Here is a 19,194-nt window from a genome sequence, read left to right on the forward strand (position 1 = left end):
TTAATCAAACAGGCTGTTGGAAGAAATAAAAGCAGTAAATATTTCCACTTTGCCTGGGATAGAGTTTATAAGTTGAGGAGAATATAGCACATATGAAGAGGCTGACATAAATATTTTGTGATCTTAAAACAAATTCTTTGGGTTATTTTAGAGGTTTTAAAGTGTTATCCTAATTTACTTTTTAATAATAGAAGTAGTAGAGACAGACACCTTGGCTATTACTCAGGGCTAAGCATGAAAAACTAAGAAAGAACCTGGAAAAGCAGAGCTTCACACTTAGTTCTTCAACAAGGAAAAAAGAAAAATCTGATTTTTAAAGGTATTTTCCATTTAAATGTTTGTCATATATGACTGCAGATCCCCTGACTTCCATGATGAGATAAAGATAAAGTTGCCTGCTTCGCTGTCAGACCACCACCACATTCTCTTCACGTTTTACCATGTTAGCTGCCAGCAGAAGCAGAACACACCACTAGAGACCCCTGTGGGGTACACGGTAGGTCAAACCACAATCATGTACTTTAAAAGACAGATCAATATGCTCATTTTGTTTGGATCTATCTGCCATCTCTTGCAAGGATCCAAGTTTACGCCTACTGATGAAAACCTTTTCTTTCTCCAGTGGATCCCAATGTTACAGAATGGTCGCCTGAGAACGGGACACTTTTGCTTGCCTGTATCCCTTGAGAAACCACCACAGTCATACTCAGTTCTCTCTCCAGATGTAAGCTCTGCTGTTAGAGTGTTCTGTTATTTTATATATAAACATTCTATAGCCAGTCAGATGCTTATCAATGTCCTATTAGTTGACATCTAACTTCTTTTTAAAGGTCAAAGTTGATCCTCTTAATTCCCAACTACTCTCTAAAGAGTTTTTTGTGAATATCTGTCAATCTGTAAAAAAAAAAGTTGTTTAAAACTTGTAAAAATAAAAAATGTTAAACCCTTTTAAAAGGTCAATCAGGAAGTTGTGATTCTGTGCAGTTTCTTTTCTTTTCTGCACCTTCTGATTGGGCTTTAGATAAAGTATTATCCTTACAAAAAGAACAAATTTCACACTTTCACCCTTTTTATTTCTGTTTTTTCTTCCTCTTGCCAAAGCAAGCCCTAATTTTTTCTGTCTTATTTCAGGTCCCTCTTCCAGGAATGAAGTGGGTAGACAACCATCGAGGTGTATTTAATGTGGAGCTGGTGGCTGTTTCCACTATCCACACACAGGTAAAATACATTTGCACAGATGATTCACAATATCTTGCAGATTAACAAGTTTTTCAGATTACCTGTCTTAACCTCTGACTTTTCGTATGGTTTTTTATTCCTCTTGTATGGATGAGTGTGTGTGTTTTGGTTATCAACCACTTTAAAATGATCCGCTCTGAATAAAGACCTTGTGCTCTCTATGTTAGTTGGTATAACTTTAGCAAATGTCAAGGTTTACGTTTCTCATTGAAGAGAAACGTAAACCTTTTTTTTCCGTTTTACACAATAAGACCTTCCCAACATTACTTAAAAGCAGGTGAGTCTTTCCTTGCCAACAAATTACTAAGGCTACTACTCTGGATCAGCTGCCGTTCAGATGCTTGGATTGGGCTCACTGCAGCTGATCTGCTCATAAATCAAAGCACTTGGAACATATTTGCTATATATTAGGTTCCCAAATGTTCTTGCTGTAATATTTCGTTTGCACCTTTTACTCAATAAATCAGCTTGCCAAATTACACACAAGGCAATCAGCAGGTTCCATCTTCTTATCATTATTATGATTTTTCTGTTTCACGGATACACATTTAATTGATTTTTTGGGGGAGACACCGGGAATTTAGTAAATCTCTGTCAATACAAACTTTCCCCAATTCCAATTTGTCTTTAAGAACTTAAAATGTTAAAGTAAAAAAATTCTACTATCTGATGTTTGGATTTTTTTTGGGAAAAAACAGCTAAAGGTAAAAAAAACTATCCCTGTTTCACTTGATAGAATCCATGGGTAGAGTGAAAATGCTCCTGACTATGACAGAGAGGTTTTAATGGAAATTACACCAAATTAATATCATTAACACCTATCTTAAATGTTCTTTACAGCTTTCTCACTTTTTATTTTAATTTCTTTTTACACCTAACTTGATTCTACTACATGAAATTGAAATAGTTATATTTTTGTCAACTTAATATTGGAGTAGAAAAATCTGATGCACTGTCATATGATAGAATGATAAATCATAGATTTATCTACCTTAACACGGATGCCCCCACATCCATGATAACTGCTCTCCCTACATTGTGTACTACTAAACGCTAGTCCTCTTAACCAGAATTGTGCAGTGGCGGCTCTAGGACATTTAACAGGGACCAATGTGCACTGGGGGGGTGGCCGAAGACTAATGAGTACCGACAACGGTTAAGGGTTAACCTATACTGTTCACATTTAACCTACATCTATACTTTCAAAGTTGTTAAAGATAGGCTCCCTGAAGATGGAGCCAAATTTAATTAGGTCCTTGCTAATAATGCTACAAACCTATTTGTACATTGGTGCTGCTTAAATAAATGTATGGTTCTACATAATATATACACTGAATGCATTGATCTTTATCTTCAGTTAAAAAGAACACTCCTAAATGACTGCAGAAACAAACTGTACCCCATAAAACATAAAAACTAATTCATAGAAGAGTCTGAATTCTATATTGGTCCTCTTTAATTGTAATATATTGTTGTATAGAATTGAATGCTGTATTTGTTGTCACTTTTTGGTTAATATGCTAATGTCAAAGCAGGACATTCTACATGATGTTATTACTTAAAGAGGGGCCATGGCCCCCATGGCCACCATTAAGATCCGTCCCTGATTGCTAATATCTAAGTTCAACTAACAGCACAATTACATTGCTTATGTTGTTGCAACAGAATCAAGGGGCTAATATAGATTTGAAAAAAACATATTTTTAATTGTGAACATTTATATTTGACTGGGAGAACTGTATTTTCCCTCGGTGTAATGAGTTAAGACAATTTACAAATGAAATAAGATGATTTATGTTTCGAGATTTAAGAGCAGAAATTCTCATTCCTTTGAGAGATCAGCCTATTTACCTGCTCAGTTTAAGGGCAGATGCACTTATTTTAAGAACACTTTTATTTTTTTTATCAGTGTTTGCAGTTTAACCCTAAAATAATTTGTTATGATGATGTGTGATCATAAGATGATGTAGCATAAGAGGCTGTTACTAATCTGTCCTTTGGACCAATTTAATATTTTGCCTCGACAATTTTCTTAAGTAGTTATTTAGAAATTACCGTCATCTTTAGGCTTCAGTTGTAATAAGAAATGATCGCTGTTTTTGTCTGTTAGATCAGAAGTGTGCATTCTTGGCTTTGTGGCTCACTTATTACTCTAATCCAGTGGGGTGGGGGGCGTGGACATCTTATTGTAATCCAAAGGGGGGCCCAGAAGAAAATCTTTGGGAACCACTGCTCTATTCAATCTTGCCCTAGGTTCTTTTTTTGTGTGTTATTCTTATTTTATGTGACAGCATAAAAGACATGGTTCTTATCTTTCCTATAGAAGTCTGAGCATGAGCCTTGGGAACTACGAATCTAGCTCCACTCCTTTTCTTTATGGGGTTCCACAGGGCTCAGTGTTAGGATGCCTTATTTTTTCCTTATACTTGCTGCCCCTGGGATCCATAATAAGACGGCATTGCATCTCATCATTTTTTTATGCTGATGATAGTCAGATATATGTTCCTATTAAAAAGAAAAAAGGCCCTTTTCCCTTTCACCACTACTGGCATGCCTTAAAGACATTGAAGCCTGGTTGGAGCTTAACTTTTCTGAATGAATAGCTCTGTGAGCTCCAAAAAAACGGTTTGTTTTACTATAAGCTTTAGATATTATCTGTGTCACCTGTGACTTCATTCTTGACCTGACAACTTCCACACCAAAGAGCAGGGGTGGGCAAGTCCAGTTCCTGGAGGTCGGTATCCTGCAAATTTTAGATCTAACCTTGGTCCAACAAACTTGAATCAAATGGCTGACTTACTCCCTCAGTATGGAGCCAGTTCCTCTAGAATCCTCTCAATCATCTCATTGCTTGATTCAGGTGTGTTCAACCAAAGGCACATCTAAAAGCTGCAGGATACTGGCCCTCAGGAACTGGAATTGCCCACCCCTGCCATAGAGTGTTGTGGGAAGCACATTCTGGTATAGCTTTAATTTATGCATTGGTTGGAAAAAGATTACTACTCAGGTTAAAGGGCACTAATCTAGGCCAAACAAAACAAATGCAGTTTGTGACTTTTTTTAGCGCATTTGTTTTAGTCTTTTCTTCATTATTTTTGTACAGTGTCCTGCCAATACATAAGAAATGTGTCCCTCATGCATGTCCCTCTTCATTTTTCTAGGACCAGTACCTGGATAAGTTTTTCGCCTTGGTGCATGCCCTGGATGAGCATGTGTTTCCGGTCAGGATTGGAGATATGCGCATCATGGAAAACAATCTTGAGACTGAGCTGAAGTCCAGCATCGCCGCGCTAAACTCGGCACAGCTGGAGCCGGTGGTTCGATTCCTTCACCTTCTACTTGACAAGTTGGTGTTGCTCGTAGTTCGACCGCCAGTCATCGCTGGACAGATTGGTATGATTCTGGATTACTCTGTCTAAAAAAGAAAGAGCACTGAAAGAGGTGGAAAATAATGAATTTGATATATTATTCTATTCCCGTGCATTCAGTTTTACAGTAAAAACCTTTATCTTTGTCTGTTTCAGTGAATCTAGGTCAGGCATCCTTTGAGGTGATGGCATCTGTTGTGAACCGGCTTCACAAGTATCTGGACACCAGCCAGGACATGCACGGTCGCAACAGCTTGCTGTCCTCTTACATCCACTATGTCTTCCGCTTACCCAGCACTGATCCCAACTCACCATCACCAGGTAACAGTCAACACTTTTAAAACTAATTTTACTTATTCCCAATCTTTTTTTTTTTCTAACCTTTTTTTCATCAACCATATTGATTTTTCTTAATGCATGTATTAATTTCTCTTCCATTTCTTTTTTTTTTATTTTTATTTTTTACCTTATGACCTTTTTTTTTTTTACTTCCACCTTTATTTTGTCCTCTTCGCGCCCAACACAGCCTCCACTTCATCTTTAACAGGTAGCTATGATCTATTGCTTTAAGGTATAAGATGCAGGATTTTGAACATAGATATCAGTGGTCTCTTCACATGTTTTTTCATCCTCACGTATTATCCGCATGTTAGGTTGATTGTGCTTTTTAGGTCAGGATCGGCTTAGAGAAAGAAATAATACAATCACTTTCTCATTATTCTCTTTATTGTCTCTGATTCATATCTGCCATAGAAAAATGTGCCTTAAATTAATTGTAAAAGTTTTTTATTTAATTTAAAAACATATTTTATTGAGAAATGACTGAGATCAATGTAAATTCAAGTAAAGAAAAGTATGAAGTATAAAGCACTTTCTATACCGGTTGACTTATGACGTCTTTGTCTTTGTGCTATGTCCCAGGTCCTGGGGGGTTGGGAGGTTCAGTTCACTATGCCACCATGGCTCGCTCGGCGGTCAGACCAGCCAGCCTTAACCTCAGTCGCTCCCGCAGCCTGAGCAACAGTAACCCTGACATTTCCGGTACGCCCACATCTCCCGATGACGAGGTTCGCTCTATAATTGGAAGCAAGGTAAGAGAGTCAAAATTTATTTTTTAGATCTTTCATCTCTCAAGTTCGAAAGATGTAAATGGATCATAAAGGCCCCCTCACTAAAAGTGTCATTTTGCCACCAGTTTGGACAATTTCAGCAGCATAGATATGTTTTTGGATTCTTAAACTAATGACCCATTTGGCTTGTCCCCTCGGCTGATTGATCCTAGATACTATAGGTAATTTATTTTTTTTATTTTTTTTTTTTAATCTAGAAACTCATTGATTTGTAAAGTAGTCTGATTTCAGTAAAGTAGGTGAAAAGGATCTGTGCTTCTTAAAATACATAACACAGAGGCCTCCATGTGTCTTTTGACCCAGTGTGGATTTTATTAACATGTGAAATATATAACCAATGCGTAAAAATAAAATTGGACATCCTCTATCTCTGTTTACCTCTTCCCACAAAACCTCGAATGAGTTAATGCTATCAGCGACATAAATTCAAAGCTGTGGTTCCATTCATTTTATTGGATTTTTTTGTCTTTTATTTCATGTTATTTATCTGTTGTCATTCAACTTGTATGATTTGGTATTTCCCACGTAAAACATTTTTTATTTAACTCAGATAATCCATGAGCAGTGAGTGAATGACTGAATGTGTTTTTTTTACGCATTTCATTGTTCTAACCTTAATATGATGGATGCAGCCCTTTACTGATGAATGCCCCACTTTCTGTTTATATTTAACAAAGCCTCTTTTTTGTACACACATATTGAAAGGGATATGAAGAAGTTTTCAACCTTGCTGCTCTGTGGTGATGATTTGAATCTTAACTTATTGAAAGCTAACCTTTTTGGGAGGCCTTTGGGATCTTCCAGAAGTCATGATTCTAAACCGCTTTAACTTGTCATTATTCCTTCCCTCCTCCTTCCCCCCCGTGCTGCTCGCTTGTTTCCTTGCTTCCTGCCTGCCTTGTGTCCTTTGACCTTGGCACCCATAGGGCTTAGACCGCTCCAACTCGTGGGTGCACACCATGGGCTGTAGTGCCCCCTGGGGATCCAGCCCTGGGTCCGCTCCAGAAACCATGCAGGTGGTTTTATGAATGCCCCGTCCTTCACTTTACCTCACTGCAAGAACAACCTTATTCACACTGAATGAATACTGGTATACTTGAAGTTTTGGTCTAACATCATTTCTTATACTCACAAAGAAGTGTTAATGTGCATTTTGTAGTGGTTACTCTGTTGCTAATAATTGTCATTAAAGTACTAGCAAATTAAGTGTTCTTAAGCCATTTTTTCTGACAAAGTCAACCACTATTTACTAAATGTAAGAAAAAATTAAAATGTTTTAAGGTCCAAAAGTACCATAAATCAATAAATAAATAAATCACTTAATGATCGGAAACAGATCAGTTATTTATATAGGGCCAATTCACAACATAATGTAAACTCAGGGCACTTTACAGAGGATATTCAATCTGATCAAACAGACTGGTTAAAGGTTTTTATCTAAGGAAAACCAGTGGTTTCCATGGAGTCATAGTCTTTGCAGGTCGAGCTCTTCCTAGATGAGCATGTGGTGACCTTAGATATTCGCTTGCATTGTGTCATTGACTCTACAGCAACCCCTCACACTGAGCATGCATGCAGCAGCAGTGGGGGGAAAAAAACTCCTTTTTAACCAGAAGATTATTATGCAGCCTACTAGGTTTCTTTAAAAAAGTTGAATATGAGTTGTTAATGTTTGACCTCGTCTTTTTCTTGTTCAAGAAAACACTATACATTTATCCAAGAAGAAAATATATATATAAAAAAAATGTTGCTTGCGTCCTGTTTGCCAATGTGGCTCTGGAAATAGTTGTGCTAGAGGTAGACGATAGCCCAAAAGATTTGCTTTCACTTAATAAAAGAAAAAAAATGCATTGTATTTATTGATTTATTCAATTCTGTCCAGATTTTGTTTATTTCCCATTTAAAGTTTAAAAAAGGATGTTAAAAAAAGAGAATATTACTACAATTAATGTAGATTTACGACTCTTTCTGAAAAGTTTGTCTCAATAGACGTTCATATCAGTGGGTATCACTAATGAACTTTTTTTAAACTTATTTGAACAGAAAAAAAAGGTACACTTAAATGGTAACCCTATTCAAACATAGCCTTTAAAAATAGGACAGCCCTGCCACCAACCTTACTTAGCTTGGCCATGAAAGCTTGAGAGGCTGTCCTTTACTGTACCTACATTACCCAGAATGCTTTGTGGTTCTGATTCATAGTTAAGCTAAATTTTATTGGATGTTTTTTTTCTATTGAAATTGATCAGATTCTACTGCAATGCTTCTGGTTATTGGTTTATTGCCTTAATGCTACATAAATACTGTTATGTTTAGTTAATGAATTTCAAAATGAACACATTAAGTGTTATATCTTTATTTGTTTACTGTAGCCAAAATGTATTTCTTCTAACATTTCAACTTTAACTAACTCAATAAATTATTCCACGATCTATTTATTTAGGAAAGTGTGGTACTTTTGGAACTCCATTCCAAAGCCTTATAAAATGTTAAAAATGTCCTTAAAAGACCAAACCTTCTGAGTATTACAGCATTCTCCTAAACCTTAGATCACAATCCTTCCATGATTTGACTCATGGGAGTCACAGTCGCCTCCATGACCTCTCTTCATCCTAAGCCTTGTTCAGAAAAGGCAGTAACATGAGTTTCTTAGTGATCCAGCTAGATATGCATGGGACTTTTAAACAAATGGCAACCTTTAAGACGATCACTACATTAACAGATAATAGCAATATAGATCATCTTAGCTATAAAATCATCCCGGTTAGCTCCTCACTGGCTATATAAAACTTATTTGGTAGTAACGGTTTGTTATTACTGCAGGGGCCTTACAAAGTCTTAGAAATACAGAGTTTTCTCATTTTTTTCAGTCGGGATATGGGAAAGAAATGCATACAAATATGTTTGAGTGCTCTAATTAATTCCTTTGGATATTGTCTAAAACAGTACTTACAAAATGACAGCATGCACCCTAGGGGGGCTGGAAGAAATTGATTGGATAAATTACATACTTTGAGAGGTATTGTTTTTCTTTTTTTAATAGCAATGTAAAATTCTGTTATGCAGTAAGATAATCATTTAAAGATGAGGAGGCTCAGAGGGGCAAGAGCCTTCTCTATCGCTCTTCCTCTTTTATGGAATAACCTCCCGATGCACATTAGGGAGGCTCCTTCGATGCCAGAAAAATTATAAATGAAAACTTACGTTGAAAAAGAGTTTTTACACGAATACTAAAGTAACATAATTTATGGTGATGGTTACACATGAAAAATTGGCTTTAACGTTTTACATATTAGTGTTATTTTTGAGTGATTTACTGTAAAAATATTGCTAAATTATGAATCAATCAGGAATCACAATCAGTGAAATTAAAAAGAGCAGAATGCTGTTGTGCTGAATGCTGCTTATTTATCCACATAACTATTATAAATCAGTTTTAACCTGTATTAAACTTTTTGTACGTGTAATCTCTGACTGGCTAATTCAGGTGGGGGGGACTTGATAAACTACCCATTTAAAATTTTTCAACGTACTGATAGCAATGTTACATTTATTGTGAAACCTGTAAAAATGGATCACTGAAGACTCTTGTTGCTGCCATAATGAAAAAGGTTTCAACACTCTATGCTTTTCTCATCTAATGTCTCCCTTTTTCTTCTTCGACTTGCATGAAAGTCATCGTGATTCAGACACCTAAATACCACTTTTGACTAGATTGTAGATTTCGTTAGAATTATTGATAGTGCTCATTATTAAACAGACATAATGTGCCAAGTGTAAAGATTTCATAAACATTACTCTTTGGTGGGGAAGAATAAAAAAGACTAGTGCTGTCATTTGTTTCATTTTTCATGCAAGCTTTTTTATTTTTTCCTGTTCTGTCGTCTTTTCCTTCTCATTCGCTCAGCTAGGTCACTTGCATGTCTCTTCACATTTTCTATCCGCTCTATCTCTTAAGATGTGTGTACTTGTGAGTGTGAATGTGGATCAACCCATGTGAGCTCCTTGCCACACATTTTTATTTGATATTGTGCCATGTTTCATTTTGACTATTCACGACGTAAGCATTGTTACTTAAAAACACACATGCAGCTACCAAGGTGGCATTGATTGTTTAAAAAATATAAATACTCAGTGCCTTAGAAAACTAATCATACCCCTCTAACTTTTTTATAATTTTATTTTGCACAACCACAAATATCATTATAGTTAATTAAGATGTTATAGATGGAATAAAACATGCATAATTGCAAAGTGGAAACATAACTCCTGGTATCCATCTATATTCATCCTCCTTTACTCCCATATCCTAAAATAAAACCTAGTGCAAGCAGCTGCCTGTAGAAGTCACCAAAATTGTTATTCCAGTATAAATTCATCTGTTCTTCTAAGGCCTTTGGGGTCTTTCAGAAACAAATAATGAACAAACAGCCTGGCAAAGAACAGGAGACCTGGCTAACAGTTCAGTACAAAGCATTGGACTATTTTAAAGGGGAGTTATTGAAATAAGATTAAAGCACAATATATCAAGCTTTGGCCATCTTTATAAACCATAATCTCAAACTCAGAAAAAAAGAGACAACTGCTTATCGATGTTGGCTGGTTAATGTAGCCACAAACGCTATGAAGGAAAGGCATTTATGGGGAAAAAAAAAAACATTCAACAGGCCCATCTTCACTCTTTGTAGAAGCGTTAATAATCCTATCCAAGTTGGTTATTTAATAACTCCCAACTGTGTGATATACTATCAGAGGGCCATAACAAATCAGTTTTGTAATTGTCTAAAGCTATATAGAGGAGCCAGGGAATATGTAGTCGTCTCTTTATATGAAACCAAGACTCCAGCAGAATGCTGTGTGAAAACATTTAACAAAATGTCCAAAACAATGATATCTCTTTCCAAAGTCAAGGTGTAACAATTTAGAAAGAACAACCCTGAATTTGTTCCTTGGGATTAAAAGCTGATTTTATTTTGGGGATCTAAGTGCTAAATTTGGAGTATGTGGTTTTGAACGCTGCACATCACTCTAAAAAACACCATCATTCTGTTCTTCTCAGAGCCTTTCTTTGGGGACAGGGACGCTAACCAGGGTTTATAGAGAGTGGGATATAGATACATATGGAGCAGTCCTTGAAGAAAACCTTTTAGAGGTTGAAACTGACAGTAGCCCCAAACATGCGGCCAAAGCTGTGGTGGAATGCTTAGAGTCAGACGTCTCCAATGATAGAGTTGCAACCCTTGGCGAACCGGAGTCCTGAAATTTTAGTTTCAATTATCTTTTTTGGTTGAAAGTTGTCTTTAAACAGTCATAAACATGAATCAATCGTGTAGCAAATTGATAAAATAATTCATTTCAATCAGAATTACATCCATTCAGTGAGCATGCAACACATTCCTGATTTTTTAACCCGAAAATATTATGATAGTCAATTATTCTTTTGCTTCCACTTTACAACTATGTCCTACTTAGTGTTGGTTGGCCACAAAGAAAATAAACTTTAGTTTACAAATTTAATTTTGTGGTTATAACATAAAATGTTTAAAAGTGTAAGGAGTATGAATACTTTTGTAAAGCACTGTTACAATAAAACTTCTCTAGCTATTGTAGGACGTGTTTGTCTTTTTTATGTTTTCATTCTTGTAAATCCCTGTAGGGATGCAGAATGGTGCATCATGACAATGCAACACTTAAAAAGTCTGCCTTGTTTGCAGCCATTTTGCATTTCCACCGTAGGGTATTCAAGCCGATATTCTGCTAGCTTAGTGGCACAACATTTAGCTGTTGTGGTCCCATCTTGTGTTTTGTTTTGTGTCCTCATGTATGAAAAGCAACACAATCACAAATGTGTGTTTTTGTGCATGTATATGTGGGGAATCCGTGCCTTTAGCACACGGTCCCTGTGGCCCACGTGCTGAGGAATAGCCCCACACTTTTGTTGCTCCTCCACTAACCTTGCTGTCACCGTTCCATTCATCCCACTCATAGGCCATGGAGCGCTGTGGCAATCGCATGTCTTCGCACACTGAGAGCGCCAGTTTCTTGCAAACTTTAACAGGACGGTTACCCACTAAAAAGGTAGAGCCACTTGCACTGGGGGAGGAGCCGACCCCGCACTCCTCTTCTTCGCCTCCTCACCCGTTCTGTCTGTGGATTCTGTGTGCTTCTGTATTGGTTGATGTTGTATTTGGTTTTTGTGTTGGTTTGTTGAATGCTGTATATCACAATTTTTGCCTCTTTCTCAGAGATTCTGATTGTATTCTCATTTCTTATTTTTCAGTTTGGCTAAGGCTGACTGTGAGGTCACTTTGTCTGGAAAGTCTTCCCAATCACAGGAAAATCTCAGCACTGCTTTATTTTTTCCTCCAATATATGAATAGAACATTTCTATTCTAAAACCCTTTTTTGCTTAAAAATGTTGTTTTTTCTGCTTAAGCTTGCATTTAATCCTTAATATTTTTACAATCCTGACCAGCAGACTAGCTATTGTTAGATCTGATTTACTTAACAAATTTAGGGAAGACTTTCTAGGCAAAAGTTAGTGCATTTGCTAGACTATGCTGAATGAAGTTGATGTTAAATATTATTTAATATCGGAAGCTTAGTTACAGCCTTTTAAAGAAAAAAATATCTATTTTAGTTATTTATGTTACAATGGGGGAAAAAATGGCATAAATGCATTTTCAGGTTTCAAAATGATTTAAATAATTATAAACTAAACAGACCAAATCCTATGTGTAAACCACACTGTCATTATTCTTTGATTGTTTAATGTTACGGTTTAAAACCTGTTTTCTGCACTGGAGCACTAAACATAATTCTGCTTTTATTACAGGTTAATACTCAGGGTCACTCTGGATTATTTCTTTGCAATTTATTTTACAGTCAGAATGTAGTTTTCCTATTAAGCGCTAATCTGGGTCTTTGCAAAATGTACAAAAAGTTGTTTTTTGCATACATTTTAAATTTTTATTTTAAATGTATTTTAACATATACTTTAATATATACTTTTATTATTAATACTTTTAGTCACCTCACCTGTTTTCCTCTTGCTCTAGTGCTTGTTGTGTCCCTCTTTCTACACATCTCTCCATCTCGCGATCTTTACGTTTTAAATTTGCTACCCAGCTTTTTCACGAGGAATTGGCCCTACAGTGGGTGGTGAGCAGTGGGAGTGTTCGGGAGGGAGCTCTGCAACAGGCCTGGTTTTTCTTTGAGCTAATGGTAGGAGGTGTTTTGCACATTTTTATCATCTGCTGCTTATTTTTTTTATTATCTTTTCAAAAACATGATAACTTCATATTTTTTATCTAATTTAAAACCTTCACTGCAGGTAAAGAGCATTATCCACCACCTTTACTTCACTGAGCGCTTGGAGTCACCAAGGAAAAACCGATTTCCTGAGCGCTTTATGGATGACATTACAGCGCTGGTCAGCACGATTGCTGGAGACATTGTTTCTCGTTTCCAGAAGGTAAATAAAGACCAATTAAAGTTTCTTAACATCTCAGCTATCGACTTTGGAGTATGTTTAAAAAAATAAAAATAAAGAAAAATATTATTTTCTACTTTTTTGTATTTGCCTTTTGAAATCAAATTTAATAACACCTCTTATGTGTGTTTAGCTTTCATTTGTATTCAAATAACTTTTATGCATTAAATGAAAATCAATTTTTTTATACCTGTCAGGATCTGGAGTTGGTGGAGAGGATTAACACAAGTCTGGCTTTCTTCCTCAATGATCTGCTGTCAGTCATGGACCGAGGCTTTGTCTTCACATTAATCAAGACATATTGGAAACAGGTGCCTTTTTTCTACTGTCCGTCCATTCAATACATCTATACATTCAGGAATTGTCTATCTGTCTCTTTATCTGTTCTCCCATCTTTATAGTTATTCTTTTAATTTTCCTTTATCAATTCATTCTTCCATCAATCAAACTTTCTTTTCTTTTTCTCTTTTTCAAGTTAAAGCCTGAGAATAGTAGAAATAGTAAAAAATTAGTAAACTTAAATATTTTTTTTTAAGGGAAAGCAAAAAAAGACCAATAAATCTGAAATGGGAATTAAGAAACTTATATAAGTCTGATATGAAAGCTGTCATGAAATACTGATGCATAAGGACCCTGCTTAAGTTGTACTAATTCAGAATATGACATTTTAAGAAAGATAAAAAAAAAAAAAAAAACTAGAACTGCCTTTTCTGTGAATGTTCTAAAAGATGCGTAAAGTATGTTTTGGTTTTTTAGGGCTTTTGCCCACATGCAGAGCACACTCAGGAGAACGGATTCAGGTTAACAAGAAAAAAAAAGGGGGAAAAGGTAACGGGAGCGGGCAGCAGCTTCAGCTGGGCTCCAGCTGGAAGATGTTCGGAGGCGAGGATGTGGTTTAACTGTAGGGCAGACCGAGGAAGGTTATACGTCTGCAATGGTGCAATTACTTCTGTGTGCTGCAACACTTAACACTCATTCAGAAAGAAAACCGCCTGGGAAGTGATGGAGGAAGATCCAGTTAGGCAAGCAGCTGACAATGGTGCCGGACCGGCAGGAGGACTGGCATTTTTCGCTGCACATGTTTCAACTATTTTTGTCTAAAATAAGATTTTCCTGTACAGCAAAGTTTACACACTGGATCTCTTCTTTCTATGCTTAGGTTTCGACAAAGCTTTACGCATTGCAGAACCCAACTTTGGAGTCTTTACGGCTTGATTTTCTACGAATAGTTTGCAGTCATGAACACTACGTCACCCTGAATCTGCCCTGCAGTCTGCTAACTCCACCTGCTTCGCCTTCTCCATCAGTATCCTCAGCAACCTCACAGGTCAGTCAGAAGTCATCACATAACAATTATTAGATATTTCACAAACTTCTGTTGTTTTAGTTGTAGTCAAAATGGTCATAAATCATACAATAATGTTTTCTTTTATTTAAAAACAGAGCTCTGGGTTTTCCACTCACGTCCAGGACCAAAAAATAGCCAACATGTTTGAGCTTTCCATCCCATTCCGAGAGCAGCATTATCTTGCTGGGCTTGTGCTGTCTGAGCTGTCTGTATTACTGGACCCAGATAATGAAGGGTTAGTTTGTTTTGCAGGATGATTCAAAAGTAAATAAACAGATTCTGATTAGAATGAAGATGGAAATACTGCATTTTCTTATCCTGCTTTTATAACCGTTTGACTGCAGAATGTTTGGTCTACATAAGAAGGTGGTAAGCGTTGTTCACAACCTCTTGTCGAGCCATGACTCTGACCCTCGTTATGCTGACCCGGAGGTCAAGGCTCGGGTCGCCATGCTCTACCTGCCTCTTATTGGGATTGTTATGGAGACCCTGCCGCAGCTTCATGACTTCACAGGTAAAATTGAGGAACTTATTTTTAAAATCAATTTAACCGATGATGCCACGGTTGGTTTAGGAACACACACACCACCGGAGGCTGTGATGTGTGGGGGGGTGTGTGTACCTGTCTAGCCCTCAGAGTGAGGACCATTTTCCCAATTTTAACATCAAACTGAGGACCAGTTGTTGCCAAGTGTGGACATGTCCTTATGTGCTATTTTCCTAACAGTTAGGTTTAGGGCTAAGGTGTCAATTGGGTTAGATGTTAAGAAACAAGTCGTTTATTTGGAACCCCTATAACGTCATCAGTGAAACCTTAATGCCAGTTTGGACATGTAGCAAAAAGTGCAATTTGAACTTAAGAGGTGTGCTGGTATGTCTTCTGCATTCAGTTACCATGTTGATGTAGGATTTTACTTTATCCTAACAAAACTAGGAATATTCTCCTATTAAGAAGAGAGAATACAGTTGGAATTTATAGTAGTTAGATGAGTAAAAAGCTGTCCATAAGGAAAATTTGAATCATTTCACTCTACCTTTTATCCAACTTAATGAAGCGGGTTGGAATCTAATGTGACTAATAGCAAATATGGAAAGAATTTCCAACATAAGTATTTCAACTGCTTCTTTTGGACTTCACATAGCAACTTTACCTTGCACCCTTTAAGATTATCAGTTAAGCTTCAAAGGATGGTGACCTGTAACATGTTCAAGCTAATCTGTAACCGCCATTATTTCTTATCTGGTGTCTTTTGCTATTTTTAAACTTGTGTACTTTGTAGTGTTGAGCTGATGCCATTTTTTGGCCCCGATACCAATACCCGATACCTGGCTGTGCAGTATCGGCCGAAACCGATACCATAATAATGTAAAATAATTGCCATCATGGCTTTGTCAAGCTGCTGCCTACCTTTGTGAAGCAGGAAAAAATCTAATACAAAATAAAACCAGTAGAACTTTTTATTGCCTACCAGGAGTGGGTGACAATAGTTGGATAAACTTATGGCTCTCAAAATGGTATCGGTGCCCTATTTGTTTATACTCTGCGATACCGATACCACCATTTTAGGGCAGTATCGGGGCCCCGTCCGATACTGGTATCGGTGCAACACTAGTACTTTGTAGTGAAAATTTGCTTTTTAAACCTAACTTAAGCTGGCTGTTTACTATTAAATAAATGTTTTAGCTAATTTTACTGCTATTTTGATGTTAATGTTAATGTTTTTCTCATAAATATGTAACTGTTTTTTTGTTGTTTTTTTTCCTTAAAGAATCCCATAATCAGTGGGGGCGTCCCGGATGTCCCCAAGGTACAGCTGTGGGTAGTGGAGGAGAAGAGACAGAAGGAGAGGGTAACAGTATGATTAGTCAGACTGTTGCCATGGCGATAGCTGGTACCTCAACTGCATCTCCAATGTCCCGACCAAGTAGCTTTTTGCTAAACACGCAGGTAGTTTTCTGTTTGCTACGTGAGATAACGAGTCGTGTCTTTCAGTGCATGTTAATTAAAGACTCCATCTCTTATTGTTTTCTCCATCCAATTTGATCTGGGAATTCATTCCAGACGGGTCGCCAGCATGGGAGCTTCTCTGCCGAGTCGAGTCGCAGTCTGCTGATCTGTCTGCTTTGGGTTTTGAAGAACGCTGATGAGCTGGTGCTGCAGAAATGGTTTACTGACCTGTCTGTGTCTCAGCTCAACCGTCTGCTGGATCTCCTCTACCTCTGCGTGTCCTGCTTTGAATATAAGGTAGCATCACTGATGAGTTTTGCAGACGTGGATAAACTAAAAATGCCTCAACCGCCTCAAAATAAATGAATCGTCTGTGGTATAATCATGCCCTGTAGTTGTTGTTGATGCCCATTATGACTTTATTATTTCAGCTTTTAATCTAACATTTCAAAAGGTTTAGGGCATACAGAGAGATGGATGTTTGACTGTTAGACCCACACTGCTCCAGTTCAATGTTCATTGGGCCATGTTTCTTATATCATTTTGCTTGTGACAGAGCGGAAGATACCAATTTCCAGATTTTCTCAAAAGTTCTTCAATACCTCGTTGTTTGAAAGAGCTCTAGAACAGAGGTTTCCAAACTTTTTGACTTGGACTCACAAAATAGAACTATAATGGACTCTTTACCCAAACTATTGGTCCGATTATAAATACTGTATATCTAAAACATCTTTAAACCTCTGATATAAAGGTAATAGAAACAGAACCAACAACCATTACATTTGGTTTGGTCAAAGTGATGTTTTTATATCTTAAACACAGGAATATGTTCCATCGTAATCATTTTTTGTGTTTGGTTTCATTTCTAAAGTTTTTACAATAATGTATTCACAACTTTTAAAGTGCTTTAGCATCTAGCTAGATGTAAAAAACTCAAATGTTAGCAGATTTTCTCAGAGCTCAAAAGTGTTTCTGAAATGCCACCTGCTTTATGTTTAGGATGGTAAGATATAACAGAACCTTTCCTGTATCCTTCCCTCACCGAAAATCAGTATATAAATGGCATTTAATGTTATGGACGATTTATGACCCAACTTGTAATTATGTTAAAAAGTTACTATATATTAGCATGGGTTTTTTTATTCAGTTTAACTAAATAAATTCTTTGACTTTTTTAGTATGAGTTTATTCTACTTCTATGAAAGTTTAATTCATTGAATGCGATCTGCTGCATTTTTACAAAGAGAGACAAAAGAATGTAAAATTTCTGTGTATATTCATATCAGAAGAGTCTTTGTACATTTTCTATAACAAGCAAACGCTGGAAAATGTTTTTAAATCTAGATGTCATTTGTTTCTTAAAATAAGTGCATTTGTTCTTGAATTGAGGAGGTAATTGAGACATATGCCAATGGAACAAGACAATTTAGATTCAAAATAAGAAAACACAATGTAATTGTCTTATTTCAAGTGCATGTTATCTAATCATCTTATTTTAAGAGTAAAAATACTCATTCCATTGGCAAACCGCCTCATTTGCCTACTCAAATTAAGGGTAAATACACTTAATTTAAGAATTTTTTATTTATTTCTAGATCGTTTTTTTTTCCAGTGAATATGTCATTGTCTTTTGTCTTTGGGGTGGTAAAAAAAATATCTGCAGATACTTTGCTTTCTGTGCTACAGCTTTTCATTTTATTATTTTTTTGTTTGGCTTTATAAAAACTTCCTGCTCTGCCATCACTTTGCTGTTAGCTCTTTTGCTTCAATGCTACTAACATGCTCTGCTTGCTGGATGCTTTTCTGCGAGTAACTTCTCCCACTGTGTGTTCTCTATCCTTTCACTCACCATGTTATCCATGGAAACAAGGCCCATGTTGTGTTCACCATGCAGGGAAAAAAGGCGTTTGAGCGCATGAACAGCTTGACTTTTAAGAAGTCCAAAGACATGAAGGCCAAGCTTGAGGAGGCCATACTGGGCAGCATTGGCGCGAGGCAGGAAATGGTGCGCCGCAGCCGGGGGCAGCTGGGTGAGGCTGCACACTCATGCTACATACACACGTCAGTTTGACCTGCATCCAAAACAACATGTATACAGGAAGAAAATAACTAGAAATCCAATTCAGTTGAGTTTATTTATATAGAGCTGGTTTGCAACACATGTCGAAAAAAGTTTAAAAAAATAGTGTTTACCACTAATGGAAATTAACAGACCTCTCAACTTGCCGCTTTACAAACACAGGCATGTGTATCTTTTCATAACACATGAGATAAAGCTACGACTAAAAGGAGTCATGTTTCCCAGTGTAAACACAACCTTTTTCAGCAGCACTGAATAAAGTAAATAATGTTTCTCCATCATTCAGAGCGGAGTCCATCTGGCAGTGCTTTTGGCAGTCAGGAAAACCTCAGATGGAGGAAGGACATGACCCACTGGAGACAAAACAGTGAAAGGATGGACAAGTATGTTCTTTCAGAAGACAGTTTTTTTTTTTCTCATTGTTGTTTTGTTTTCCAGAAAACCTGAAATTTAGAACCAGAAGATCTGAACTTTGTTTCAGCCGTGGTCAGTTTTGTAAGGAAAAGTCTAATCTTTGGGCCGTGGTTTTGCACATCTGTCGTTTAAGTTTAAATATGCTAGATCTTAACAAAGCTTTACTCACTCAACG

General features: G+C 36.8%; 1 protein-coding gene across 1 annotated transcript in view; it reads left to right on the forward strand.

The window, feature by feature from the left end:
• The first annotated feature begins 334 nt into the window (after window positions 1-334).
• Window positions 335-19,194, forward strand: part of LOC107097921 (dedicator of cytokinesis protein 7) — a 33,905-nt gene continuing 15,045 nt past the window's right edge. The window contains exons 1-18 of the mRNA XM_015395274.1: window positions 335-496; window positions 623-724; window positions 1,132-1,218; window positions 4,401-4,632; window positions 4,764-4,928; window positions 5,529-5,698; window positions 6,664-6,753; window positions 11,726-11,815; window positions 12,866-12,961; window positions 13,071-13,211; window positions 13,427-13,540; window positions 14,389-14,556; window positions 14,673-14,812; window positions 14,922-15,091; window positions 16,347-16,525; window positions 16,640-16,822; window positions 18,420-18,555; window positions 18,892-18,988. Of these exons, the coding sequence (XP_015250760.1) occupies window positions 335-496; window positions 623-724; window positions 1,132-1,218; window positions 4,401-4,632; window positions 4,764-4,928; window positions 5,529-5,698; window positions 6,664-6,753; window positions 11,726-11,815; window positions 12,866-12,961; window positions 13,071-13,211; window positions 13,427-13,540; window positions 14,389-14,556; window positions 14,673-14,812; window positions 14,922-15,091; window positions 16,347-16,525; window positions 16,640-16,822; window positions 18,420-18,555; window positions 18,892-18,988 (2,522 nt within the window). The remainder of the gene's footprint in view (window positions 497-622; window positions 725-1,131; window positions 1,219-4,400; window positions 4,633-4,763; window positions 4,929-5,528; window positions 5,699-6,663; window positions 6,754-11,725; window positions 11,816-12,865; window positions 12,962-13,070; window positions 13,212-13,426; window positions 13,541-14,388; window positions 14,557-14,672; window positions 14,813-14,921; window positions 15,092-16,346; window positions 16,526-16,639; window positions 16,823-18,419; window positions 18,556-18,891; window positions 18,989-19,194) is intronic.

Source organism: Cyprinodon variegatus, unplaced genomic scaffold (genome assembly GCF_000732505.1).
Source record: "Cyprinodon variegatus isolate N-32 unplaced genomic scaffold, C_variegatus-1.0 Scaffold733, whole genome shotgun sequence".
Lineage (NCBI taxonomy): Eukaryota > Metazoa > Chordata > Actinopteri > Cyprinodontiformes > Cyprinodontidae > Cyprinodon > Cyprinodon variegatus.